General features: G+C 38.8%; 8 protein-coding genes and 2 non-coding genes across 10 annotated transcripts; 4 read left to right on the forward strand and 6 right to left on the reverse strand.

Moving 5' to 3' along the window:
* Positions 1 to 1,777: 1,777 nt before the first annotated feature.
* On the reverse strand, positions 1,778 to 3,147 carry LOC145894788 (uncharacterized). The gene is made up of 4 exons (XM_082983435.1): positions 2,896 to 3,147; positions 2,362 to 2,506; positions 2,190 to 2,296; positions 1,778 to 2,026 (listed from the first exon to the last, which is right to left on the reverse strand). Exons 1-4 carry the CDS (start codon positions 3,145 to 3,147, stop codon positions 1,778 to 1,780), a joined length of 753 nt encoding a protein of 250 aa, XP_082839561.1.
* A 196-nt stretch (positions 3,148 to 3,343) lies between these two features.
* LOC145894833 (transcription initiation factor TFIID subunit 8-like) lies at positions 3,344 to 5,952 on the reverse strand. Its single transcript, XM_082983486.1, has 6 exons — positions 5,768 to 5,952; positions 5,464 to 5,625; positions 4,728 to 4,858; positions 4,367 to 4,514; positions 4,167 to 4,279; positions 3,344 to 3,812 (listed from the first exon to the last, which is right to left on the reverse strand). The coding sequence occupies exons 1-6, from the start codon at positions 5,904 to 5,906 to the stop codon at positions 3,603 to 3,605; spliced, it is 903 nt and encodes a 300-aa protein (XP_082839612.1). The 5' UTR covers positions 5,907 to 5,952; the 3' UTR covers positions 3,344 to 3,602.
* A 203-nt stretch (positions 5,953 to 6,155) lies between these two features.
* LOC145894441 (uracil phosphoribosyltransferase homolog) lies at positions 6,156 to 8,567 on the forward strand. Its single transcript, XM_082983032.1, has 5 exons — positions 6,156 to 6,473; positions 6,793 to 6,968; positions 7,182 to 7,343; positions 7,466 to 7,564; positions 7,791 to 8,567. Exons 1-5 carry the CDS (start codon positions 6,304 to 6,306, stop codon positions 7,895 to 7,897), a joined length of 714 nt encoding a protein of 237 aa, XP_082839158.1. The 5' UTR covers positions 6,156 to 6,303; the 3' UTR covers positions 7,898 to 8,567.
* Positions 8,568 to 9,473: 906 nt separating this feature from the next.
* Positions 9,474 to 12,071, reverse strand: LOC145894749 (uncharacterized). Its single transcript, XM_082983395.1, has 3 exons — positions 11,877 to 12,071; positions 11,716 to 11,812; positions 9,474 to 11,532 (listed from the first exon to the last, which is right to left on the reverse strand). Exons 1-3 carry the CDS (start codon positions 12,008 to 12,010, stop codon positions 11,314 to 11,316), a joined length of 450 nt encoding a protein of 149 aa, XP_082839521.1. The 5' UTR covers positions 12,011 to 12,071; the 3' UTR covers positions 9,474 to 11,313.
* A 2,037-nt stretch (positions 12,072 to 14,108) lies between these two features.
* Positions 14,109 to 15,715, reverse strand: LOC145895015 (putative MFS-type transporter C09D4.1). The gene has a single exon (XM_082983752.1). It carries the CDS (start codon positions 15,676 to 15,678, stop codon positions 14,188 to 14,190), a length of 1,491 nt encoding a protein of 496 aa, XP_082839878.1. The 5' UTR covers positions 15,679 to 15,715; the 3' UTR covers positions 14,109 to 14,187.
* Positions 15,716 to 17,260: 1,545 nt separating this feature from the next.
* On the reverse strand, positions 17,261 to 18,812 carry LOC145895043 (choline/ethanolamine transporter flvcr2a-like). The gene has a single exon (XM_082983788.1). It carries the CDS (start codon positions 18,764 to 18,766, stop codon positions 17,306 to 17,308), a length of 1,461 nt encoding a protein of 486 aa, XP_082839914.1. The 5' UTR covers positions 18,767 to 18,812; the 3' UTR covers positions 17,261 to 17,305.
* A 1,633-nt stretch (positions 18,813 to 20,445) lies between these two features.
* On the forward strand, positions 20,446 to 22,973 carry LOC145895291 (uncharacterized). Its single transcript, XM_082984070.1, has 7 exons — positions 20,446 to 20,625; positions 20,699 to 20,877; positions 21,044 to 21,162; positions 21,494 to 21,634; positions 22,182 to 22,267; positions 22,358 to 22,500; positions 22,843 to 22,973. The coding sequence occupies exons 1-7, from the start codon at positions 20,575 to 20,577 to the stop codon at positions 22,937 to 22,939; spliced, it is 816 nt and encodes a 271-aa protein (XP_082840196.1). The 5' UTR covers positions 20,446 to 20,574; the 3' UTR covers positions 22,940 to 22,973.
* A 467-nt stretch (positions 22,974 to 23,440) lies between these two features.
* Trnas-uga (transfer RNA serine (anticodon UGA)) lies at positions 23,441 to 23,522 on the forward strand. Its single transcript has one exon. It is a non-coding gene; the product is annotated as a tRNA-Ser (tRNA).
* Positions 23,523 to 23,946: 424 nt separating this feature from the next.
* Trnas-cga (transfer RNA serine (anticodon CGA)) lies at positions 23,947 to 24,028 on the reverse strand. The gene has a single exon. It is a non-coding gene; the product is annotated as a tRNA-Ser (tRNA).
* Positions 24,029 to 24,359: 331 nt separating this feature from the next.
* LOC145894775 (chromatin assembly factor 1 subunit B-like) lies at positions 24,360 to 27,642 on the forward strand. Its single transcript, XM_082983421.1, has 11 exons — positions 24,360 to 24,512; positions 24,574 to 24,691; positions 24,965 to 25,070; positions 25,288 to 25,488; positions 25,632 to 25,784; positions 25,842 to 25,926; positions 26,144 to 26,276; positions 26,365 to 26,506; positions 26,716 to 26,977; positions 27,160 to 27,188; positions 27,444 to 27,642. The coding sequence occupies exons 1-11, from the start codon at positions 24,387 to 24,389 to the stop codon at positions 27,586 to 27,588; spliced, it is 1,500 nt and encodes a 499-aa protein (XP_082839547.1). The 5' UTR covers positions 24,360 to 24,386; the 3' UTR covers positions 27,589 to 27,642.
* The last annotated feature ends 41 nt before the right edge of the window (positions 27,643 to 27,683 follow it).

Genomic DNA, 27,683 nt, shown 5'->3' on the forward strand with positions numbered 1-27,683 from the left:
GCTTCAAGACTCACAGGTTTACATTTTTGCACAATTACAATATCAGTTATAAAACATGTAAATACAGACAAGCTAAATGCTAATGCAAGGATTCACTTACTGTAGTGTCTTCTTTGCGAATGATTTTCATGCAATTTTAGGGTTTCATGCTCCGATGGCAGCAACGCAGCAAGGTACGGATTAGCAGATGGCTCTGCGGCAATTACTGCAAAAATAAAGTGTGATTTTTTTTTAACTTAATGTCGAAGAAACATTAAAACAAGGTAATATTTTCACCCAAAAAACATTAGGTTAAAATGTTAAGACGTGGCAAAAGATGGGACATTTTAGCAGCTTGCCAATCTCCACGATTTGTACAGGGTTTTTGAAAGGTATTGATTCGACCACTTTTGAGCAGTCCATTTTGGGAGTAAAATGTACAAAAAATATTGAATACCTACATTTTGTGTATTTCTGTTGATTTTGTCTCTTTGAATATGCGACCCATTAACACCAGTGTTAACGAGCATATGCAGTTGTGACGCCAATATTAGTCAATCATTGGCGTTAACAGCTACACTTTCCATCAATATTTGAACATCGAGCGTTGTTAAACGATTTTCCCCACTTACAAAACAAGATTTTGTGAAACATAAAATGTTATATCCACAGATATCTGGCAATAAATCCCTCACTTCTTTCAAATGTATCAAGGAGCCGGTTTGACTGAAACAAATGCTGGAGTCAATTACATCGGTTGAGTTAAAACAAAGAAAGTCCCTTGTGTACCTGGCATTGTTGCGGCCCCGTAAGTGTTTGTGTTGCTATATACTATTGTGAGCTTTGGCGGGGTGTTGCTGCGGGACCGCACACACCCTGTCGTGTTATATAGCTTGTAGGATACGCAGGGAAATGATGTTGGCACATTTGTACAGTAAGCAGTCGGCGTGACAGAAGTAAGGGACATTTAAGTGTCCTGGTGTTAGTATTAGCAAACCGTATCCGTTCGTGCACTTCAAGGTATTAACAAACGCAAATGTACATTTATGGAACCCATCAGTTGTTTCTGTACAGGCGCAAATCCGTAATATCGTTACGGTGAAGTTTATGTAAGCAACTTTGTTGATTAACTGTAGCTCCAGAATTACCAAAATCTTCAAACACATCTGACCTGGGCGCGACGATCAGCAACCATGTGCTGTGGTTGCATTCGTGACATTTTTAAGGTAATTAAACCAATCGGCCGTACATTAGTATATTTCTAAAAGTGTTCGTATTGCAGTGCATACGTAAGGCCTTGTGTTGCTGCTGTGGAACAGCCTTCTTTGTGTGTTGTCCGTGCTGCAGGGAAGTTGTCTGCTGTGTGGCTATCTGCAAGTGTTGCTGCTGTTGCTGCATGGATGATTAGACATGGAATTTGCAGTTAATTTAAAACAGTGATTTTGCGCTACATCAGCACGTTGTACACCTTTTTTTCGTTTGGAATATATTGTATCCTTACCTTGCTCTAAAAATCTAATTGTAATTTATCAATTTTCTGACGAGAATTTAATTTTCTTTCAAATTACTTTTGTAGCTCTACTCAATATATTGTTGTGACTTTGCAATTAGTACATAAGTAAGTGATTTAATATTTGTAGGCTGACTCGTGTTGAAGCTAGTTGTCTTTGGAAGTGGCTTCACAATGCATTACGTTTTACTTTGATTAAATGAAGCACTTCAACAACAATAAAATCGATTTACAAAAATTATTGACACAAAAATTGATGATACAAAATGTCGTGAAGGTTTTGTAAAGTCACCATAACCATTGATTAAGTCTGTACAAACCGAATGCGAACATAACGAACAGACATGTGAGAGAAAATTTCAATTCCCTCTCCATCCGTTGCATCACAGGATCTACTCTCCTGAATTCGTCGATTATTTTGCCGCCCTTATTTCTGTGTGGGAAGGGATTTTTTGGTACTGGTAAGCCCAGAAAACTGCACAGAGGTTTCCACCCTTCTTTGACGTCATAGACCAGCAATTGTTCTTTGGGAACGATCTGCAGATGAAAGGAAATTTAGAGAAAATTAAGAAACAATGCTTACACGTACACAAGAAATTTTTAACAAATTAAAATTACATATTTCGTGAGGTGTTTTTCAGACAGCACATATGGGGCTTGAAAGCACCTAGATCCTATACTTTTGTTTTAAACTGCTTACCATTTTTACGTAGCGCTCATGCCTATTCTTGTGGCGTAGCACAGATTCATCGTGATATGCGGTGATGCCAGTATCAGGCCATGTATGAAATCGTGCGAGGTGTGGTGCTTCATGTGAAGAAAAAAACAGGAATAAACGTTGCTGTGATAATAAACACAAATTAGTAGCGTACTGGTCATGCCCGAGCACTTATGGATTTTCATCCCCGTATATGTCAACGTGCGTGCAAGTCGATACATGAAATCGCTGTTGACCTGGTAAATTTGATTTTGTAAACTTTTTAGCCATTGCTCATCATTTCGTGTTGTAAGAATGACCTGAAAAGAATATCTAAGTTTTACATTCTGATTTTACCGTGCAGTACTTGCGTACGTGCGGAAGGAAATTCTTCCTACTTCACGTAACGACTGCTGTGGTTTCAGTATGTCCATAGATTTATAAAACCATGTATTTACGGAAATAACAGGATCTATCTACTTTATGTGAAGGCTGTGGTCCTACTAATCTAAAAAATATGTCGTTAAGTATTTTAAGTAGCTGGCATTCTATGGCACATAAGCATAGGCATACGTAGGCTAAATTAAGTTTAACAGAACTGACCATACCCTATTTCTCATAATATAGCAATAAGGCAGCAACAATTCAACCTACTTATAATAAAAAGTATTCGATTTTTCAGAACCAAACAATTTACACAAAAAATAACCTTGACTTCTGGAAATGCATCGAACATTTCTTCCCAGTAAATATCCCATGGACCGTCAGTCACAGCGTCGACATTTTCGTACATTCTCCTAATATCATGCATTCTGAAACCATCGCGAACTTGTCTGTGTAACTCGTCCCCATGGTAATGAAAGTTCTCCATCCAATCATAAACTTCATAACCCAGCAGTCTCAGAGCCGTTGCGATGCTTTTAGTACCAGTTTTAGACAAACCCGCTACCAGGATTTTCATCGTTGCTGTGTTGTCTACTGGATTCAAAAAATGCAGTCGGGCGAGCACGTACGGTAGGCTCAAAATCAAACAATCGTTAACCTTGCACTTGTCATTTTGCTTGCTCATTGAAGCGTAATAATTTTTGTGAAAATTAGTGTGTTTACCATTATTCGGACTGTATTTATTTGTTTTTTTGTAAACGCATAGAGTATAGAGGCAAACAAACAACCCGTGGATTCATCACTATAAGAAACGTCCTGAAAATGCGAGGAATTTTTCCAGCAGTTTCTTTAATTGCAATAAATCAGTCTTTAGCACAGAAAAAGTCTGTGCAAGTTTAGCGTTCGCGACTATCACGGCTTGCTGCGTGATTTCACAGAATTTAAAACGAAACACTTCAGTAAAATGCCCGCAATGAGACTTACGGTACAACGCGACACACTTTTGCGAAACAACACCAGTTTTTTTAATCCTTAACGCTTTTTCTTGAGCTTGGGCTTTTTAACAGGCCTCAGGTAGGGATTGTGTATCACTGCTGGTGGTTTGTTTGTCGGCGTTTCGGCGACCGGGGGCGTCTGCTTTGTTTGGGCGACACTTAGCGACGAGGAAGTTTCTGCGTCGTTGGCCGCACGGTTGCGCTTCAATTTGCGACTCTTTGATTTCGGTGTTTCTAATTCCTTTTCCTGAAATCGTTTTAGTGATGGTAAGAACAAGAATTTATGCTCTAACGTATTTTCTTTTGCATCAAAAACAATTCATTGCTTTGCCTGTGTTGCTAACAAACATGATGTAATTTTCAAACTGTCCTTCTGGCAATCAGTAAACACAGATTATTTTCAACTGAAGTATCGCCTGCCATTTGAGGCAGGCCGTATTTCGTTATGGATAACTTAAACTGCATCACACAATATTTAGCTTCAAGGCCTATAGTTTTTTTGCTTCAAGACTTACAGGTTTACATTTTTGCACAGTTACAATTTCAGTTATAAAACATGTAAATACAGACAAGCTAAATGCCCATGTAAGGATTCACTTACTGTAGTGTCTTCTTGTTCATCTTGCGAATGGTTTTCATGCAATTTTAGGGTTTCGTGCTCCGATGGCAGCAACGCAGCAAGGTACGGATTAGCAGATGGCTCTGCGGCAATTACTGTAAAAATAAAGTGTGAATTGTTTTAAATTATTGTCTAAGAAACATCAAAATGAGGTAATATTTTCACCCTAAAAACAAGCTTACATGGGAATGAATTTTTGTCCTCAGGTAACAGTGCATGACTTTTCCCTGTTTTCGCAACAAATCGGGTTAAAGCACGTTCAACATCACGTTTTTGCACAGACACACGTTCCCTTAAAACCACGTAGTCATTTTCTGGTTTTTGTCCCGTCTGAATCAAAAGGCATGTTACACATGAAGTAGATATGCTTTTCACAAGCTCATCTTGTTGAAAATCAAAATATGTAGTCCGTAATTTGAAAAGAAATCTCAAATAAATTACAAGATAGCAACCTCATACTAGAATTATTAATATTTGAACCGCTTTTAATATGATAATAATTTTTTTATGGCATGCATCTTATGCCATGGACCAAAAACTTACAGTTGTCCGAACATAAGTGTGAGGATCAGGAAATACTGGATAATTGTAAGAATCCGCAACATAATTAGGAAAACCCTTCCTCTTTCCAATTTCCAAGACTGGTGGCGATGATGGCTCCATTGTCCTGGAAACTGAAAAAAATTGTTCCATTATTTATTGTGGTATATAGGGTTCCTTCCCGGGAATGTCTCGACGGGATATTCCCGGGATTTCTCGACAATATTCCGTTCCCGAATCCCGGGAATTTTGATTTCACTTCCCGGGAATATGACAAAGCAAAATAGATTAAGAAGTGAATAAATTTTCCTTTTTTTGCTTTTTTGGATCCTATGAATCAAAATGATGACCCTGTTTTGTGTTTTTTAATCAGTTTTATGGCGGAAACTTACACTATAAACGACGTTGGTACGCAGTTGTAAGCACAACGTAAAAATTTTTAAGGGCGCAACCTAGCGGTACAAAAATTATGTTTATTTTTTTTACGTTTTATAGCTTAACCTTGGCGAATGTGATATTACTTGACGGGAACTTGCTAAATTAAATGTTTGCGGGTGTAATAGACAAATTTTAGTCGTTTAAATAATGCAATTACGCACGAAAAAAATGACAATTTTTTTGTCGGGATCCCGGGAATCCCGGGAATTTTTTTTTTCATTTCCCGAATCCCGGGAAGTAAAAAATCCGGGAAATAGAGGAACCCTAGTGGTATACAATACTAAACATATTGCATGCCTACCTTGGCCTATGTTTACCCTTCGAGTCCTCTTTACATATTGCAAAAGCTGTTTGTTATTAAAGCCAATATCAGCAAGCGCACACATCATGTCTCTGCCAGTTGGCAAAGTCCTTCCACTGTGCTCATAAAATGCCCTTGTACTGTTTCCAATTTCTGTCATATCTAAATGTGCATTTTGTGGTTAGCCTTGGCACAGTATGGTATTTTTGCAGCTGGAAAGCAAACTTTGCAAACTTAATGCTTTATCCCAGTTTCAAAATTTATGATGACTATTCTTAAGTCAATTTCAAAAGTTAGTACTCACAGCTTTGCAACATTTCTGTTAAGGTTTCCAGCACGTTTTCTTGTGTTGTTTCAAAGCCTGTTTCAATGCATAAACCAGCAACGGCCATGGAAAGCGCGCGCCTATAACTACCATCCAAATTGACTCCTTCAGCGGCCATCTTTGACCCTAATAAACCCCAAACGTAAGATCACAATTAGTTTTGTTTTGTGGTCAAACCAAGTCGAGCGAGACGTTCCAACTCGGGGATTTTTTGGAATTGTCCTGAGCGTTATGATAATCGCAATGCACAGATTGCGCGCGTAACAAAGAACATCACAAGATGGTTAAGGATTAAATTACTAAAGAAGTTAAATTTAAGTGGAAAAGCAAATTGAAAACATACCAACTATAAAACTACGCTCACAAATCGCAATGATAATATTCTAAAGCCAAACTTTACCAGCTGCACTGCCGGTCTGCAAGATTCGACACGCGTGCCTCTCTCGCTGGTTATGACATACAAAAATAAAGCAGTGAATTCGTAACTTTTTCGTTAATATGCCCGGCAGTTAAATATGCCAACGGTAACATCCGCAGTCATGTCTGCTGAAGCACAGTCGTCGCTCGAAATTTCGGAAGTTGAAAACGACACTTCACCAGTGTTTTATGATGAAAAACCTCCGCAGTTACGTCTTATAGGAGTGAATGATCAAGTGCGGCGTTTGCAAACCATCGTCCGTGATAGGTGATTTTTGTTTGTTAATGACGTTGGATTTGTGTGGTTCCTTTTTTCCATTGATGCACATTTTAATGTTAATAATGCCAAGTAACTGTATTTGCTGTATTTCCGAATTTAAGTCCTAAAACAACAAATTTATACATTTTTATTTTTGACGGATGTAAAAGGATTTTGTTTTATCAACAATATTTCTGGTCAAAACAGTGGTCCTGTCTGCAGCTCACTAAAAAAAACATTAATGGCTATATTGCTTTACAAGAATATTTCTGTGTAATTAGAGTTTTTTATGCATAAATCATGTTTAGCAGTACAAAAATATTTTTAGACATTCGACTAGAAGTGACTTCATTGTGAGTTCTGATCGCTTGATTCGCATGGTAATTGAAGAAAGTTTGAATCTGTTGCCATATTCGAATTGTGATGTGCAGACGCCATCTGGACACACATACCATGGCATCAAGTTTGACAAAGGAAACTGTGGTGTAAGCATCATTCGAAGTGGTGAGACATTTTTTGGTGATAGTAAAAAATGGAATCAAACAAAAAAAAGTTTAACCACAGTGAAAGTTACGTTTTTTGATGGTAATTCTATGTGACAAAGTGGAAAACTTAACAGTGGCTTTTAGAATTCACAAAATCAATTGCTTTTGACATGAAATTATTTAATTCTGAAATTATTGAATGATATAAAATTATATTTTTTGCTTTGTGAAGGGGAAGCCATGGAGCAAGGACTGCGTGATTGTTGTCGCTCTATTCGACTTGGAAAAATTCTGATTCAAACTGATGAGGAAACCAGCAAGGCCAAAGTGTTTTATGCAAAACTTCCAAAAGACATCAGCAGGAGAAATGTTTTACTGATGTACCCCATACTATGTAAGATATGACACACATATGTTGTGTTGACAGGTTTCAGCATATAAAACTGAAAAACAACGTTAATATATCATTTGTTATTGAAAAAGAGCAATTGTTCAATGCTGTACACTACTTTTTAGCATCAGGCAACACAGCAATTAAAGCAATTGAAATACTGCGAGAGCACAATGTTCAACAAAATAAGATTATACTGCTCACCTTATTTACAACCCCACAAGGTAAATAATTACTTAGTGTTTTATTTTAATTTTCACATAGATTAATAACTTTTTGTTGTACAATGTGTCATGAACAACTGTGATAATAAGTGGGGGTTTTGGTGTACTTTTCCAGGCTTTTGGGAACTAAAAAACTGCATTTTCTGATTTACAGCTGTGTTTTTTATTCGATGATAAATTTTAAATTAAGGCAATATGAGCAGATGTTGTGTGCTTATGTCTGTAGGATTGAATGCAGTGATAGGAAACTTTCCGGACATAAGAATACTTTCCACCGAAATTCATCAAGTTGCACCTGTACATTTTGGTCAAAAGTATTTCGGAACAGACTAAACTCGGGAACATTTTTCCATTCCAGGTCATGACATTCAGCTTTAATTGTGCAATTTTTTTTACTGGTGCTTACGTTATTCCACTTGTGATCATTATTGTTTTGATTTGGATTTGAAACTAACTCTTGAATTGCAAGTATTTTACATTTTATTTTATATTGTCAAATGTGTAAATTTATACATAAAATACTGCCATATGTTCCAATAACCAATGGAAATTTGAGCTTAGCCAACAACAGCCTTGAGCAGTAACCACTACATAAACAATACTCTCATAATAATTTAGGAGTGCAACTTGTGTTGTTTTTTGTTGTTGCACACTTTGTGTCGCTGATTTGGTAGGGGTCAAAGATTTTATAGCAGTAACATATTTTTGTTTAAAATATAGTAAAATAACAACTAGGAGTTGTAAATAGCAAATTATTTTAATGAAATCCAAGCCAGTGTTTGAACACTTAAAAAAAACTCAAATTCACATCTTCGAACTTATGTTGTTGACCAACTTAATAGGAAAGATTGTTTCGCTTTCATTTGATCCATTTATGGCTGTGACCTAAATTAGCTCACAAAGGTAATATTTGTTTATTCTGTCAATATGTGCTGTTGCTTGCCCTATGTGCCATGGTTCATCTGCAGCAAATCTGCTGTTTCAGATGTTAAACAAAATACAACAATAAACTAAAACCACTAAGAGTTTATGTGTATTTGTACCAAGCAAATGGTAAGAGTTTTCTACAGTCATTGAAGCCGAAACGCCGCAGAAACAAGTTAACATGTTGTATCACATGAGTGGCTGAAAGTTGGTTCACGTCATTTCAATGCCCAGGGCGCGTTGGCATGACCGGGCATTGAAAGTTCTGCAGTTTCAAACAAAGCGTGATGGTCTTTTGTGAAATTGCTGATTTGTCGCAATTGTAATGTAACAGCCAATACAAAGTTTTAATGATTAGTTTACCATTGTGCTATGGCCGCTGATTTCAAACATGCTAAACTGTTTTTGGCACTTTCACATGAGCACATAAAAGTGGCTTGAATAAAAACAAAGTGAAGTTTCATGCTATCAGCAACCCTGTTTCGCATCGTGACAATTTTTTTGGCGGAATTTCCCAATAACGCACAGCGCTTACGAATCGTGGAGCAAAAAATGAGTTGCTTGTTGTGGTAAACGGTTCCGCCCGCGTGTTTTAAACCACTCAAATGCGGAAATCATGTGCTTAGTATATTTTCCGTTCTGTCACCCACAAACAAACCGTTGTTTTCATTGCACGTACGCTTCCCATTATGGGCGTGTTTCTCCGTCAAAAGTGACGCCGAGGCTCCATTAATCATTTGAACGTAATTACTCACATCCGTCAAGGCTCAAAACTGCACGGATTATGCAACAAATTTAAGATTAGCACTGGGCATTTATCACAACATGTGGCTTAAAAATATTTGTCTGCAAACGGCGAAGTGCGTTGTATTGATCTTTGAAGAAACATTTATGCTGTAAAACACTATCCAATGATGAAATGTTTCCCCTGTCTGTTAAGTTACAACCAGCCCTGAGATGAATAAGCACTTGATGACAACAAGGGTCCCATAGATTCGTATATTTATTTATAGATTGTGACTCGCACAAGTCGATTAAAGGCGCGGTATAGTGAATTGCAACAACGGCGGCAACAATGAAACGAGAAAATAAAACTGTTACACAGTGCAAAATACGCGGTACGACCAGCAAAGAGAGGGCAAGCGGAAACCACTCCACGGTGGTTTCACCCATCGAAGCCGACCAAAAATTGTTACACAAAAACTTGGGGATTTGTTGTATGTTTATGCCACACAAGTGACAAAACACCACTGTGTAAATAGGTGAACACAAGCTTGAAAAAAGTATCCAGATAACACAGGGCGTTTATTGTTGTTTTTCTAGCATATATTAACAAAACCATTGCTGTTTGGCTTGTGAAACAGATTGTCGCTAGCGCGCGGATGCACAACGACCGCTGCGTGATAGTCCATGAAAGTTGCACATAAGAAGGAGCACTAAGCCCACAGAAACATAATGTTCCAGTCTTACAAAAGGTGATTTAAGTGGACAACGGTTACTTGCCTTACAACATTAAAAGCGAGACGTTCAGTTACGTAGAACACACACAACTATGTCACATGGCAATGATGCCATTGTTTCATGTGTGATTTATATACAATATGCTCATTACAATGATTAGTGGCTTATGTGCCATTCCATGTGCTAATTTTAGTACACATACACACGCCGCTCACAGACATGCTGTTGGCAACAACCAGACCAACGAAACCACTCAAATACTATTAAAAAAGGCACAATCAGTTTTCAGATTTGGAACTTAGGAGAACTCCAGACACTAACTTTGAGGGGGCACTGGGTCACAGAATTTTACACTGTCAACAAATAATGCAAACAAACGGGCTATCATGTTGCCTTCATAAAACTCTTAAACCTTTAGTGGCTGTTTTATGGCATCGATGGGATTCTTTTGTAACTCTATGTCAAAAGTACTATGTATGTAGGTTAAAAAGTACTAAGGATTGTAACAAACAAAAATCTTGCATTGGGTGAATAGTAAAGTACAAAACATAGAAAAATTACGCGAACTTTGTTTGTTTAAATGGATTTTAGTGGGACAAATTAACCATATTTTCCGTAAATTTCTTAGATTGATAAAACCAAAGTTACCAAAATAAAACAATTAATACAGGGCTAGCAAGTACCACTGACAAATCTGTCTCCAACCATGAAGTCAAAACATTACTTGAAACATTATTGACATAATTATGTAGATATAAGTATGTACATAAGACCATAAAAATAAGTTGTTTTTGCTTGCTACAATAGTGTGAATGGGATATAAGAGAAAAAAAACATAAACCATAGGTTTGATGACCATATAAGAACTAGCTTTCACAATAGTCCTTTAAAAATTAATGACTTTAAAGCATGTTATGGAGACATAAACAAAATGCATATGCCTTAACAAGTTTAAGGGACATGCACAAGCATACAATAGATGCCAACATAAATCCTTGGGAACTGTTTAATGTTCAGACACAATGTTTGTAAATCAATTTATAGCTTCTAGCATAACTCTAGATTACTTTATACCCATATCAGGAAATAAAGTATACTATTTGAGAATTGGGCCTATGTTGGCTAAATGAAATATTTTGCATCACATTTGTACTTTTTTGCGATAAAAGTAAAGACAACAAAGGCCAAATTTTCAGACAACTTTAAAACTAGAATATGGTTGTAAGTGTGCAGACAATTGTGTGATAAAATATATCCGACACCGTATCACCAAAGAAAAATTTCTACACCTCACCCTAACACAGCATCTGTAATGTTGTACTATAAGTGTGCAAACAGTCAGATAACGTCCATATTGTAGGCATCTACGAAGGCGCTGCATAGGGTCTTGTTCCATTCGGTAAACCATGTTCAAAATAAGATCCTGTGTAATGAAAAGTTGTCTCTAGTAAACCAAGAAGAGGTTTGGTCTCTGTGTTTTCTTGTGAAGAAACATCTGTCATTTCCAGATTGATGTGAGAATCTTGAATAGAGGCAGCGCTTTCAACAGGCTTTTCGATGGCCGCAGCATTGAATAGGTGAGCCTGCATGTAATTTTGCCACAAATGTCACAAAATAAACACACAAAGACAAAAATTTATAAAACCTGATTTACACACTATGCCTGTTGTAAAATTTGTATTGTAGGTTTTAATGCATGCAATGCCAAGATTATACAACATCAGGTTATTGGTATTAAATAGTGCTATTAAAAGCTTCAAACTCACGTTCATCCATAGGCTGAGATGAATAAAAACAACACCGATGAAAAAGCTGATACTGAACAAGGTGAAAAAATGGAAAAGAATGTGTCTCTCATTGCCTCTGCACAAGTATAAATATATATTTATTAACAAAATACAACAGTTTTCTTCCTGGATGAACAAACCTTATGCCCTCATAGACTTTGTCATCTGTATTTTGGCGACGCTTAGACTTCTGAAGTGAAGTAGTGGCATCACTATCAGTTCTTTCTTCAGGTGCTGCCAGCCTCTTTCTTGCATTTTCCTCACGTTCTTCCATTGTTGTAAAAGTAGTCAGGTGCTTGTGTCACATTGGATATTTTTAAACTTACTGCAATATCCTTGCTATACAACAAAAACATATTTTCAATCATTACAAAACTACATTGTGTCTTAATCTCACAAATTCCCATACAACCACACACACTAACAAATTACCCTTTTTTAAAAAAGATAGCTTAACAAACGGGTCTAGTGCACACAAACACGAAAACATTTGTTAAGCTTGGTTATTTTACGGTCCTTTTTTTGATCATGTGAGCCTAAAACTTACAAAACCGAGTTTTTAATGGCATAACACCAACATGGATAACGAAAAGAAAATAACGTTTTGACAAGCACCGTCCGTAAACCCCAAGAAATTGGCAAAAGAAGTTACAGTTCGGAGAACGTGTATGCCGATCAGCACACGCCCCCCACCCAAAGCCAAACAAACCGTGTTTACATTTATCCCCTGACGTTGAGTCATGCTTCGCTTAACACAAACATTAGTGACGTTGCGCATTTCATAAAATTCAATTGTGGATTGCAAAAATTCGAAAAAAAAAAATATATTTTGTTTTCCAGTCGGTTCGCCAGTAAATCTGATTTCCCAAATAATGCCTCCTTAGAAGATGACTGAACTGAACTGAATGTAAATAAATTGAACTCAGCGAAAATCACTTTCTTTTGTGTGCCATGATAGGATGTCTAAAGTAAATATTTTGCTTCGTGTCTGGTAATACACGTTTTTTGTGACAACACTCAGGTATCATGTACCAACAGTCACATTCCTGTGACCCTCAAAAGTTTCTGTGAAACTAGTACAGTTCAAATGATACTTTACGTTTTGTACTTCGAAACAAACGTAGCCTAACTTGTGTTGACGTCATTAGGCTATTTGTTAATGGTAACTGTGCAAAGAAGTCTGTATCTTATTCGGGTCAAACATGACATGCTTAACTGCAGTGCCTTCATGAAGCCTATGTTCTTTAGTGTTTAACAGCGAGTTCAAAATCCTTTTCTGCCAAATAACCCACAAAAAAACAGATTCTGTTCTGTCTATTCAGCCAAATAAAACAAGTCACTCAATTCAACGACCGCGTTTATAAACCGGAAACGTTGCGGTAATTCGAAAATGTGTTTATCACAAGCCTGAGAACATACGATGGTGCCTATAGTATCTATTGAATATAGGCTATGCTGTTTATACGCTTATACATGCCGTTAGATGCTGCTAGTAGGGTTGAATGATCCCCCAGAAAACATAAGGATACCAAAAGGAAAATGGCGCGATCCAAAACATCCTGTGTTAGTCATATTAACACCAGGAATTATATAGGCTACGTGCAGGCCTTTGTTTGGCAAGGGTATAGGCTTGATCTGGACAAACTGGGTCTGTGATATCATATATAAGCAGACAACGTTCAGACTATACCCGTGCGACTTTATCTATTGTGCCTGCACGGTCGGAACAACACACGATCGACACTTGACTGCTGCAGGGGTAGAACTTGTCATTGGCTGACGCCTGTATTTAATTGTAATGCATATTGAGCCGGATATCACGCTACGTCACTCCCTATATGTGCATAAAATCGATTATTTAATGCAGAACTTGAAAAAGGTGCGTAATCTTTGGATCGACCTTTTCGTGCTGATACAGCTGTTATTCACATCTCACGAAAACAAACAGATCGATGAAAGCTGGTCGCACAGGTGGGACAAGATATTCACGCCCGTGCACTGCTAAAAACGGCGGTGAAAAAATAACTACATGCAGTATAACTTATTTTTCTTAAAACATAAATTATATGTTTCATATAAGGGTTAGTATTACCGCCATCTTTTAGATATTTTTATCCTAATGTTGCAGCACCAATTTAATTAATGCAACGTTGATAATAACAGTTAACTTCATATATTTTAAAACATGGTAGTGTAAAGCAGAAGTTTTTGTTGCCATTCGATTTTAACCATAAAACACCTGAACATGAAATCAAGTCCTTGTTTCGTTAGCTTTGATTTTTTAACAGCATATCTCCGGAAACGTTCTTTTTGACTTCCAGCAAGATTCGTTGTGATGCAGTTTTATTTGCTTGTATTTGTCAAGCATGCGATATACGTGAAGCACATTTGACGTGGAGTATAGTTACAAACAGTTGGGGACACACAACGGAAAGTGGATAGTCGGTGAAATCACTTGTTGTCGTTGGATTCAAGAAGTTTAGTTTTCTCGTCACCACTTTTCTCTTTCTTGTCGGCCTCTAAACGTTTGTATGGAGGGCGCATTATCACAAATATGAGAGTGGAAATGAACGTCAGAACAAAAGGAAATGAGCAGGATGCCGTTGCCCCGACGTACATCAGCAGCATTCTGCCAATAATGGGATATATGAGACGAAATATTCCCATGCCTATAATGTTGACCATTGTGACTAACATAGTAGGTTTGGGATAGGTGACTTCAATTAGGATTTCAAACAGGGAGGTATTGGCCATGCCCAGAAATAGGCCTTGGGCCACCACACCGATGTACACGCATATCAACTGGCGTATCTTCACACCGATTAGAATAACGAGGCAGGTAGAACATTCAAAAAGGACGCTGAAGAGCACCACCTCGCGGAATTTTTTGGTTTTTGTGATGAGCGGGCCTGCGATGAAGCCGCCGATTGTGTACGTTATCCAGCCACCCATCAAGGCTAAGCCAGCTTTGGAGTTCAGCGTGGTTTGGTGCTTGAACGTGGCGTGCAAAATAGAGGACAATAACACGCTGTTGTTGCGGAGAACCGGGTTTACGGCGCCAAAAACAAACCACACGGCCACAAAATATTTGTCGGTGAACAACTCCTTTATGACCCCCTTGTATTGCTTCAGAGCGTCTGTGAAGCTTTGCTTTTGCATGTCACCCGCTTTTGCCTTCTGGATAAGGGCCTTGGCTTGTGCTTCACTGGGGGGCAGTGGAGGAGCGTCGACAACAAAAAGGTAAACGCTCAGGGTGAGCAGGGTAGACATGGCCGTAAAGGCAATGAAGGTCCACGTCAGCCTAAATTCAATCTCATGGTCGGTCTGACGGACATTTACAATTTCCGGCGTCAGGACCGATCCCACCGACTCCCCAATACCTCGACCGACCACTTGGAGCGCTACAGCGGTAGCCACCTCAATAGTGGGAAACCATATAGCGGCTGTAGGCGGCGGGATGGACCATGATATGATATTACTAAAACCCATAATGGTTTGCCCGGTTATAATTGAAATGAAGCCGGTGCGCATTGAGACGCCAACGGTCGTGAGTGCGAAGCCCAACATTAGAGTTGTCGTCATCAGTAAGTAGGACTTGCGAAAACCGAGGCGCGACGTAACCCACGACATGGGCAGGGACATGCTAAGAAAAACGACCGACTGTGTCAGAATGAACCAGTCGACCTGCCAAGGCTCGATCTTGAGCAACTTCACGAACACGCTGTTTATGGGCCCGTAACATGATTGGTTGAAGCCGCGACCGAAAATCGCCACACACGAAACTGTGAGAATGATCCATCTTCTTTTGGACACCCCCAGCTCCATGGCGTTGGTTGCTACCTCCTCGTCCCTTTTAACATCTTTTGCCACATCTTCCTCGATGGTTTCTAGTTCGTCTTCTATCACGTCGTTAGAGGAAGTATTGGCCGTCGGTCCTCCCATTCTTGCGTTGTGACGATATAGTCGGTTTCAAAGCCTATTACAGTCCCTGCAAAAGTAAACACGGCATTATACCTTATTGCCTATAAAAATGAGACTTTTCAGGCTTTGACATTTGTGCCTAATTTTCAAATTTGACCCTTGCAAAACCGACGAAATGCAGAATCGTATTTACTTATCCTAAAGGTTCCACTTTTTGCGCATAATTACGTTACGTTTCTGTATCTTTTATTAATACTACCCGAGGACGCAGTAATATTGCCTGACAAGTTGTACGCTTGTGCACCAGTGTACCTTGGCCACAATATACCCTGTGAAACCACTGAGCTCCTGTAGCTCAGTTGGTAGAGCGTTGGGCCTGGTTATCCCAGGTTCGCGAGTTCAAACCTCACTGGCAACTTGTTTTTTCAATTTTCGCTCCGACTTGTCAGGAAAAAGTGGCTGATCCAGCTAGGCTGCATTGTCTGGGCTGCCAAGCCCGAAAACCTCATGATACTACTTGAGGATATTGAATTTAGACACAGCTCAATAGTTCAGTTTTAAGCTATTTAACTCTTTCGTGGCTCAAGCGAATCAAAACGCATCTATAAACGGGCACTCAATACTAACAATTGAACTTTAGTGTTTCACATTCACTGATAGCATTTTAAGAAACACCTGACTTCTTCCCTTATTAATAATTCCCTGTGAGAGTTTCAGCTATCTTATTAACTTTCTTTGTTAATATGTTCACCCAAAATTGCACCACCTTTGATATAATTTTTCGTGATGCATAAAATGGTCCCGTGAACTTGCAACAACGCGAATCCGTTTGTGAAGTCGCAAAGTGAGGCCGGGACTTACGAAAGCGGCAGCTATTTTTCCTAGAAAGCCGCCGACTGTTATGCCATCGACCGGCAAATATCCGGAATAACAGCGATACACGACATGCCACTGTCCTGCAGAATTGCAATTAATCGGGCGGCTTTTCGGCGTCGTTCGCCCTTGAATCACACGCACCAGTTGCATGTACCCCACGATTCGCCTTGTTGTGTAGATCAAACTGTCAGTTACGTGCAGGAGAAAGCTTCCTGCGTGCTCGGTTTTGATGGCTTGTTCAATCAGCCCTATGTATTATGGTTTGTCAGGACGCTGTTCCTCTTCACATATTTCACAATTGTCGATATTATACAATTGCCGGCGCCAACAGATGACCACACGCTCATTTAGGAGTCAGACAAATATTATAATTAGTATAGCGTTAATGATCGTTTGTGGTTTAAACCTCGTTGGAATGAAAAAAATGCCCCCAAAACGCTTATTTGTTTGAACTGTATAGGTGAAAAATTTCCTTACTTGTAAAATAACTCTGTGGAGGGCGCCAGAGAACCGACAATAAGACTGGCAGTGACGGCCAAACTGGTCGACACCGATTCCCAGCAGAAAAAGTGGCCTTAGCCTTGGTTTTAATCCCTTGCTGCATGCATGGATATCGATATTTCCATTTGAATTTTATTTGCAACATTCAAGGTTACGAGTAAACACTCACACTTGAGATGGTTGGTCACGTGACGAAAAGATTTCTACGCAAACCCGAAGTACACATAATACTTTTTACATAACAACGATGTGCAAAAACACTAAAGGTATTTCATTTACTCTCTTCGATCAGCTTGGTTTTCTCGCTGTTGGGTTTGCTGGTGTTGTTGGCCTCTAAACGCTTGTATGGTGGACGCATTATTACAAAAATAACGGTTGAAATGAAGGTGAGAGCGAAGGGGAAGGAAGTGGATGCGGTGGCGCCGATGTTGGTTAGCAACAACCTGCCCACAATTGGATACATCAGGCGAAATATTCCCATGCCGATGATGTTGACCATTGTGACCAGCATTGTGGGTTTGGGGTAGGTGACTTCAATTAGGATTTCGAACAGTGAGGTGTTAGCCATGCCGAGGAACAAGCCCTGGGCTACCACGCCAATGTAGACGCACACCAGGAGTGAGAACTTGACTCCAAGCAAGATTATCAGGCACGTGACACATTCGAAGAAAACGCTGAAGAGCACCACCTCGCGGAATTTTTTGGTTTTCGTGATAATTGGTCCTGCGATGAAGCCGCCGATGGTGTACGTTATCCAGCCACCCATCAGCACCAAACCGGCTTTGGAGTTGAGTTGCGTCTGGTTGACGAACTTAGTGTGCAGCACGGAGGACAACAGGACGCTGTTGTTCCTTAGCACCGGATTAACAGCTCCAAAGACAAACCAAACTGCCACAAAGTAGCGATTGGTAAACAACTCTTTAATGACCTGCTTATATTGCTTGAGAGCTTCAGCGAAGCCTTGCTGTTGCAAATCGCCCGTCTTGGCTTTTTGTATAAGGGCCTTGGCTTGTGCTTCGCTCGGTGGCAACGGCGGAGCATCAACCACGAAGAAATACACGCACACGGTGAGCAAGGCTGAAATTAACGTGAACGTGACAAAGATCCAAGTTAATCTGAAACCAATTTCCCCCATTGGCTGGCGGACATTCACAATCTCAGGCGTAAGAACAGAACCCACCGACTCGCCGATTCCTCTGCCCACCACTTGGAGCGCCACTGCTGTGGCCACTTCTACGGTGGGAAACCAAATGGCTGCAGTAGGGGGCGGTATAGACCATGAGATGATATTGCTGAAGCCCATGACGGTTTGACCCACGATGACGGAAATGTAGCCAGTGCGCATTGAAACTCCAACCGTGGTGAGAACAAAACCCAACAGAAGGGTTGACGTCATGAGTAAGTACGACTGCCGAAAGCCGAGCCGTGACGTGAGCCATGACATTGGCAGGGACATGCTGAGGAACACCACAGACTGGGTGAGAATGAACCAATCGACCTGCCACGGGTGAATGCGAAGGAATTTAACGAATACGCTGTTGATTGGGCCGTAGCAAGATTGATTGAAACCTCGGAGAAATATAGCGGCGCACGATATTGTAAGGATAACCCATCTCCTCGCGTAGACGCCAAGTTTCATTGAGGGCGTGTTTTCTTCTTCAACCTCATCACAGTTCTGTAACTCTGTTTCGTCTGCATCACGTTTGGAATTCTTGGCAGTCGGAACACCCATGCTTACACAAGGTTGGTTTGTAAATTGTTTGTAATTTTAGTTCATATAAAATTGCCTGTGAAATTAAAACATAATTTTAGATATATATTTTTTTAGAGTCTATGTAACTAAAGCGTATATTTCATATGAGCTGGTTTGGATCTCAAAACTAGTTTAACTGCGTCTATCTGTATTAAGTTTGTGTCACGATAAATATGAAAATATCTTGCACATATGGTATTAAATAGCTCCGTTACACATAATTTTACCTATATGGGTAATAAGCGTACATGGGAGGTATCAAAAACATATCTAACAGACGAATCAGAATGAAAGTCTAACTAAACTATTAGACACCCAATAAGCTCAACACAAAACAAAATGTATCTGAAAATCTCCCAAAACGATTTCATTTCCTTCATGCTATAAGCCTACTTCTCAGAACCATGTCCATAACCTTTTCCGACGTTCCCGCGCAGCTCCAAGTACATTGCGCGCTAAAGGAAGTTTCTGTGAGGGGTTTTCAATTTACAATGGACGCATAAGCAATTGGGGTTTATAAGGGTTGGATAGGTACATTTCGAAGGGCACGCTTGCTTAGATCACGGCCTGTTTCATCGCAAACTTCGGGCATGCTTAGTTTCGGAAGAAGCCATTGTGACAAATGCACTAGATGACAGCTTCCTATAGCTCAGCTTGTGCAATTAATCGAGGAGTTTGGTTCATGGTGCAGAAAGCAGATAGTTTGCCCCTTTTGACATTATAAATATTGTAAGCCACATGCCACGACTGGCTTTGATTGTTTGACCCTATTTCCTGTCATGCCATACATTCTTTCGAAGTGTCACGAATTGTGTTGGAGGACAACACGCACATAACTATTATCTAATTATCAACAGATGCATTTCGTCCGCACTTACGCATTGAACAACTCTGTTAAAAACGAAAATACTGTCAAAATATTCCTATTTATTCAATTAAAATAGAATATGTTTGAGTTATAGATGCATTTTATTCTTTCTTAGTTTTTCTGTGTTAAACCAATATGCTTGTATCGCTGGTAAAACAACAATAAAAATAAGTTCTCTTTTAACTTTAAACTATCTATTATGCCTCCTTCTAAAACTGTGATAGGCGCCCGACTTGCTGCTCAAAGAAATGACCTCAAGGTTTAAGCAATGGAGGAAGCACTATAGGGTTGGATTCACATACCCTTTAGTATTTGGCGATGTCTTGAATGATTTATCACCTTTTCCTCCCGCTCGAAAGCGCAAACCAAATTATCGGTGTACCTATGGGCTTTACTGCGTTATTGCGGAGCCGCTTTTCAGTTTATGGATCCGATCGTTTCTGACCAACCTTATTTTTTTGGTTTTCAATCAAAAACTATTATTGTGCCCTAACGTTGTGCATGACATTTGAAATCATTGTTCACACAAATCCATCACAACGATTAATAAATCCACAACCATTACCATTTTACCCGCCTTTATCATGGCGCATTATTACGCAACAATGTTGCACACAGAGTCGCTTTGTTTCAATTTCAACAAGAAGCAAGTAAAAAAGGCAATTAGTTCCAGAAGTTGATTGTGCATTGTTGTTATAGAAAAATGGACACTACCACTTTAACAGTGTGCGGATATGGGAATCAAACAGAAATAAACGCCGTTGGGTTTCCAGCAAAGCTGTACCGATTAACAAGCAATGAGAATTACTGTTCAATATGGTGGGCTGAGGATGGAACGCATATTGTTGTAGACGTCCCAAAATTTGAGAATGAAATCTTAAGAAACGCAGATTTGCCTCGATGCGACCGATTTAAAACAATGACTTTTACAAGCTTTGTGCGGCAACTTAATCTGTACGGTTTTCGAAAGGTATGTGTAGCTAATTTTGTTTGCTAATTCGACAGATTTTCAATAATGGTGACTATTCTACCGTTTTGTACAGGTGGTCGTGGACAATGACATGCAGGTGGACCCAATTGACTGGCAAAGATACGCGCACGCTTTTTTCTTCCGTGGGCGCCTTGATATTCTGCATTGGGTGCGCCGCCAGCCTGGACCATTTCACTGCCGCATGTCTCGTGCATCGAAGCAAGCAGTCGCAGCAATGCGTTCCTACAATGAGTATATTTTGTTTTCTTTTTACTAACTTTTCAAGCAATTACTCGCCTACAAACATTAGGCTAGATGAATATATATATATATATAGTATATCTAAATATATTTCCTCGACTATTTGTGCCGGAATCCTGTGGACAAGCATAGACAATTGATTGTTATTCTTATGTAGGGCAGTTGCGCAACACTTGATGTTTCGCGGGCTGCGACCGTCACGTAAAGGTCCGCGACCTTTTGGCGGAAGACGCATGTCAGCTGCTGTTCGGAACCAGCAGTTGCGCAATGCAGCGAGTAAGTCCTATAATAAACTAGTGATGGATCAGTGGATCTTGCGTTCGTGTTATGCGAAATTTTACTGCAAAGAGCTTGCATTTGGATTGTTTATTTTGTTTTTTGAAGAAAACATGAAGTTTCTTGTAATCTCGTACACAATTGTATATACTTTTTTGACGCAAGAGCAATTTAATCAATCATTACACAAACTTACAAATACTAATTGTGTGTGGTTATATTCCTATTTAACCTCTGAAACCTATTTTTCCATGAATGGTGTGTGGTTATGCAAACATTTAGGACTGCACAGTCGCGAAGAAAGAGGTTAAAATACATTAAAATTTTTCAGCGTTCGTGGCGGTTTGTGAGCCCGCTAATGGTGTCCACCCTCCAATGGTGCCCTGCGCTGCACCTTTTCCTCAAGGATTTGCGATCGATGCAGGAACTATTTGGAATCCATCGACTTTGCAGCTCGTGGCACCAAACGACGGTATATATGTTTCACAAGTTACAAGTATATCAGGCTAACCCAGTGGTTCTCAAACTTACTCGCGTGCGACACACTTAGAACGATTCATTCCAAACCATGTATCTAACAGCACGATTTTGGTCGCAGAACGAGGACTTAAGTTGTTATTTGCCTGCAACCCTCAAAACAATCTGTTTTTCTTTGGATTAGATGATACGCGACGCCTTTTTGAAATAAAAACTACGCACCAGGGCGCGCAATGCACAGTTTGAGAACCTTTGGGCTAACCTGTTGCATCCACAATCAAAGTTTACGTCGATTGCGAAATATACAAGCACTGTTTACAAAATAATGTGTCAAATCACATCAGCTAAATAACCTGTGCTACTCCATGCGTGCTGTAAAACAGAGGTGTTCAAAGTACGGCCTCTTAAAAAGATTTAGAAACCCTTGACAAAACACGCAAAAGCTATGCTGGCGTTCCCATAATTCAATTACGTTTAGTGTGTATCATATACGTCAGCAGTGCATTGTCAATATCAGTTAACTGAAAAATATAATGTTGTAGCGGGATGTGGGTCCCAGTGCAGCAAGACTACGGGCTATATTGAAGTGGAACCGAATGACATAAATCTAACTCCGGAACAATGGCAGGTGATAACATAACTACACGAGCCTTGCTTTGTTAATATAGACTGTGTACAGTTTTTCTGGGTTTCAATTGTTCTTTTTTTTAATTTGCAGGTGCTCAGCACTGCGTTTCACCAACAGCAACAACTACCCGAAATCAGTGGCAACTTACTCGATCTATCCCCCGAAGCTTTGCCAAATTGTTACGTACAGCAGGATAACAAAAAGAAAGGCGGTGGAAATGACGGCAAGGATAAGTAAGACTCGATCGACAATACGACAAAAATTTCCCAATGGATTTTTTGAAAAATCATATTATTTTATTTAGTAACATAACTGACAGTTTGGTACATCTTTAACATAAACAAGATAGCCCATACAATGGTATAGAACTTTTACATTGAAAATGATTGTAGAAAACAATCGAAACGTCTGTATGAAGTTCTCTACCATTGTATTGGCTATCTTGTTTATATCATAGTATTTCAGCAGTAGTGGCTTCTCCGCTCCTTCAGTAGGCTACGTAATGCGCAAGCATCCACCAGATGGGTGGATGAAGTTTCTCTATCAAAAACCCTAATACACAAAATGCTTTACAGTGAGAACGACAAAGTGAAGGCTGTCAGTTTGGAAACATTCAAAATGACGAAAGAAAGTTCTGCCGCCTTACATTTGGTTGGGCACAACACCGTTTAAAAACAAACTTGGCTACTATGACGAAACACAAACGTTTAAGAATGATTTTATCCAAGCGCCTGTGTTTGCCAAAAATGTCCGAGAGATTGATTATAACTGCATGGTCGCTAAAACAGACAATCCTATACAAAACAATGCAACCATATAGTGGTCTAAATGTAATGCCTTGTGTGAATGCTGGTAATGTACAAAATATTTAATGTTACACAAAATACACATCTTTGCCTATAACGTCTTTCATGCTGAAACTGCAGTTGTTTCTCAATTCTTCACGAGTTCGTTTCATGTTCAATAAATTTCCACACAAATGCTCCATCAAATCGTATGTATTCTTAATCAGACCATTAATTTTTGCAAGGTAGTTACTCCTATCAAATAAGAGTACTTGCAACTCTGTTTTATTCACAGTTTATTGTGTATTTATGTGAACAATGTTGTGAACTATCCACCACAACATTACCCAGCACTTCAAGAAGTACTGTAGTCGCCCTTTTCGTCGTGGCTGCGATGGCCGAGTGGTTAAGGCGTTGGACTTGAAATCCAATGGGATATTCCCGCGCAGGTTCGAACCCTGCTCGCAGCGTTATTATTTCACAATTTTTTTTGGTCATAGTTTGTATTGTGTGTGTTTAACACGTAATCAACACCTTGTAGAAGTAGCAAGAATTGCAAATCATAAAAATGTGTAATTAAAAAAGTCCTACAATCGTCGTGTAATTGGAAGAATATCTAGTTTTTATTAGGCATTTGTGGGCAAAATTGCACAACTTTATGAGTTTGAAGAAACAATTAAAGATTTATTTCATAATGGAAAAAATGTATGTGCATTAAAACGAAAGAAAATTACAACCCGATGGCATTTGAGTAAGCCTCATGCAATGTCATTTTTGATTTCAAACACAACGAAATATAATTGTTTTGCCAATTTTTGCGAAAGGAAAGTTTTTTTGGTAATCCGACGGTGTTGAGGTGTGAAATCAATCCTGCTTACATGATTATTGCAAAAACGCTGCGAGCAGGATTCGAACCTGCGCGGGAATATCCCATTGGATTTCGAGTCCAACGCCTTAACCACTCGGCCATCGCAGCGACGCCAGACTCATTGTCGTACGCGGCTTATAATGGATTCAACGCTGTAACAGACTTGCCTCTGAACCAATGGGCTCACTAATAAGCCAACTTACAACAAACATCTTTGATGAATAACCCAAAATATTACTTAAATTTTTATGTGAGGATACAGATTACATGACAAGTTTTCAATGGCCATTTAAAAAAAGCACACATTTTTACCCAAATATTTTTGTGGTTTGTCGGTTCCGCTTCAGACCTTTTGCTCAACAATGCGTGAAAACAACAAAGCATTTGGCGGGAAATGCAAGACAGGAAAGCTTTATTTCTTTGGGTACGTGACTGCTTGCGTAGATAAAGCTTTTATTCAGTGAAAATGAAAGTAATAACCCCTGAAATTTCCTGGCATGCCAAGGAAGCCATATTTTCCATAGCTGTTCAGCCAGCTTTACCCAAGCAACCACGACGTCTGGCAACAGCTGGTCTGGACAACAACGTCCGGGTACGCTTCTATAAAATTAAAATTATTCTTTTAAGCTGTGACTTTTACACAAATTGTTCAGATATGGAAGTTGGATGGCGGAGAAGTGAAGTTTTTGTCAAACTTAAGCAGACATGACAGAGCAGTTAACATTGTTCGATTTTCATCCAGTGGTTTGCTATTAGCTTCAGCTGGTGATGGTAAGCCAGAATTGAAAATTCGTATCTTGCCAAGATACCTCCCCCAGACTGGAAAAAATGTCCTGAAAATTTACCGATAATCCGCGCAATATTAATGACCTAATGCATTAACATACGAAAAACGTTGCGATCGTCCACGCAATTAACAATCGCTGAAACAAAATCCTGTGCGCAAAAAACAAACTTTCCAATGTGGTACCTCCCTAGTGTGCATTTTGATTTGTAACATTATTTGTAAATAGTGGTTTTGTAAATAGAAATTATTATTTTTAGATGGAAACATATTTATATGGAAGTTGAGTGAAAAAGACGAGGCCCCAAATATTTTTGACAATGAAGGTCAAAATGTTGAAAGTTGGTGTACCTTAAAGGTTTTACGGTGGGTTCGAAATGTGCATTGTCATGTAAAACCCAAATGTATTTTATGTGAAAGATTGCTGTTCATGATGATTTCTGAAAAAATTACCAAATATCTGCTTGATAATTTAAATTATATAAATGTTTTTTTTTGTAAATGGATAATGGGCAATACAGGTTATTTATTCTGGGCATTATTAATGACAACACTATAATTTTTCCCTTAAAACTCTTGCTAGTGGTCACTTGGAAGACATCAATGACTTATGCTGGTCGCAAGATGATCACTTTCTTGTTTCCGGATCAGTTGATCATACAGCTATACTGTGGGACGTTGAAAAGGGACAGAAAATAACAATATTCAATGATGCCAAACATTTTGTCAATGGTGTTGCTTTAGACCCACTTGGGACGTTTATTGCGACCATGAGTTGTGACAGGTAGGATCAGAACACCTAAACAAAATGTATGTGTGTGTTTGCACCCAGGATTCAGTGCAGCGTTTCTGCTGTTACTTGGTACTTTGGTTCTGCATATTTCAAATCTGGTTATTTTCATGACTGAACTTTGTTTCTGTCTTCAGAGCATTGCGGATATACAACACCCAGACCAAGAAAATGGCCCACTGTGTTTCGAAAATGAATCAGCCTTGTGCTTCCAAGGACCAATCTAAACCTGAAGGACAGTCACAAAAAATGCAAAGGATTTTTCATGATGAAACTGTAGTCAGAAGAAGGTTATTACACAACATTCATATTTATTAGGAAAGTATTAAGGTATATTACATTTGCAGGTTGAGCTTTACACCAGATGGAAAGTTGTTGATAGCCCCCGCTGGTTGTTTACAAGTTGAGGATGAAAGAAACTCTGTACAACAAGTAATTATATAATTATTTCTTGTGGGATTTCTCCATGGTATTTGAGGCAATGTTTTTGCCAGAACCATTCTGGTGTTACCACTTGTATATAGCCTTTTTTAGCGTGTTTGTTAAAACAGTCGATCACAACATACCAGTAGGAATTAACTAACAAATATACGCTTATTACAGATTTTTGATACAGATTTTTTAGTAGTTAGTTGCCCTTTTTTTGTAGGTCAATACTGTAATGTTATTCGGAAGAAACATGACCAAGCCAGTGGCCTGCCTACCCAACTTAAAACAACCTGCAAGCATTGTTGCATGCTGTCCCGTTCTATTCACATTAAGAGAGGAAACCAATGGCAATAGTAAGTTGATGTAAAAAACTTTCTTGGTGTAGTAACTGTGCCTATGCATGTTGTAACGTAAATCTAAAATCATTGCCATATATTTTAGGTGCTCCTCCTTTTAAGCTGAACTACAGAAGTGTGTTTGCAATTGCTACGAATGAAGATGTTCTAATTTACGATACACAACATCTGTCGCCATTTGCTATGGCCTCCAATATTCATTATGCCTCAATAACAGATCTAAACTGGTACCATTATTAATACAATTCATATATGCTGTTGACATAGCCAGAATGATCCTGTTTTTAAAGCAAGTGCTTTTTTGTGTGTCATTGACATAAACGTCCATATCTAATATACTGCACTGGAAACATGTTTGGTGTTTTTTGCTTTTACCCTAAATTTAGTTTTAATGCAAAGGGCTCTTCTGCTACATTATGTCCTGTTATTATTTTAGGAGCCCTGATGGAAAATTTCTCACTGTTTCATCTCGTGACGGTTTCTGTTCTATTTTGCAATTCGAAAATGGTGAGATCGGAGAGGTGTACAAACCACCCCAGGAAAAAGAGTCCCTGCAACTGGACAACGATGTTAAAAGTTGTGAAAAGGAAAACCTTACCACATGTGAAGTACCTTTACCAGTTTCTAAAGCAATAAATGATGAAGAAATGGATGTGGAGGAAAATAAAAAAGAATTAACGGAGCCCAGAGTGGAAGTGGTAAGTGCATGATTACGTCGACAGCATTTTTATTGACAATTTTCTTTTTATTGGTTGTTACTGAAATGATTTATGATAGATGCCTTCTTTAAAGCATTTTATTCCTTGTATATGCATAGTATACCATTTTTTAATAGAGCAAGATTTATTGGTAGAAACTTGAATATGTTTATTTTGTTTAGGTCTCTGGCAAGACAGATTCAACACCAAGGTTAGTTTCCTAATGCAAGTTATAGGTTCAATGAAAAACAAATTGCTAATTTATTTGCCAAAATTTAGATTGTCAAGTGCTTCTGAAATATTATTTTTTTGTTCCAAATCTTTAATTATACGACCTATACTAAGAAAAAAATAATGGTAAAGTTGCTAATGTAAATAAAACAAATTTTCACACAAAAAATACCTGGTTTTCCTGTTTAAAATGTTTATTTAATTTGTCTCAATGCAAATTTAAACTTGCTTTTAGCACTGATCCGAAGCCAAGGAGGGTTGCATTGACCACAGTCCAAGAAAAACCAATCCTCACTAATAAAGCAAAAACTTCTGAAATTCCCAAGTCTTCCACAGCAAACAAAAGGCGCGTACAACTAACCCCTGTTGTCTTGGACTAGCAGATAATTTTATTCAAGTTGTCGTTTCAATCTCTTTTTATTATCTTTAAATAAAATGTCACTCCATGTACGATGATAATTATTTTATTGCAAGG

The sequence above is a fragment of the Ascidia mentula genome, chromosome 3 (assembly GCF_947561715.1).
Source record: "Ascidia mentula chromosome 3, kaAscMent1.1, whole genome shotgun sequence".
In the NCBI taxonomy this organism is placed as follows: Eukaryota; Metazoa; Chordata; class Ascidiacea; order Phlebobranchia; family Ascidiidae; genus Ascidia; species Ascidia mentula.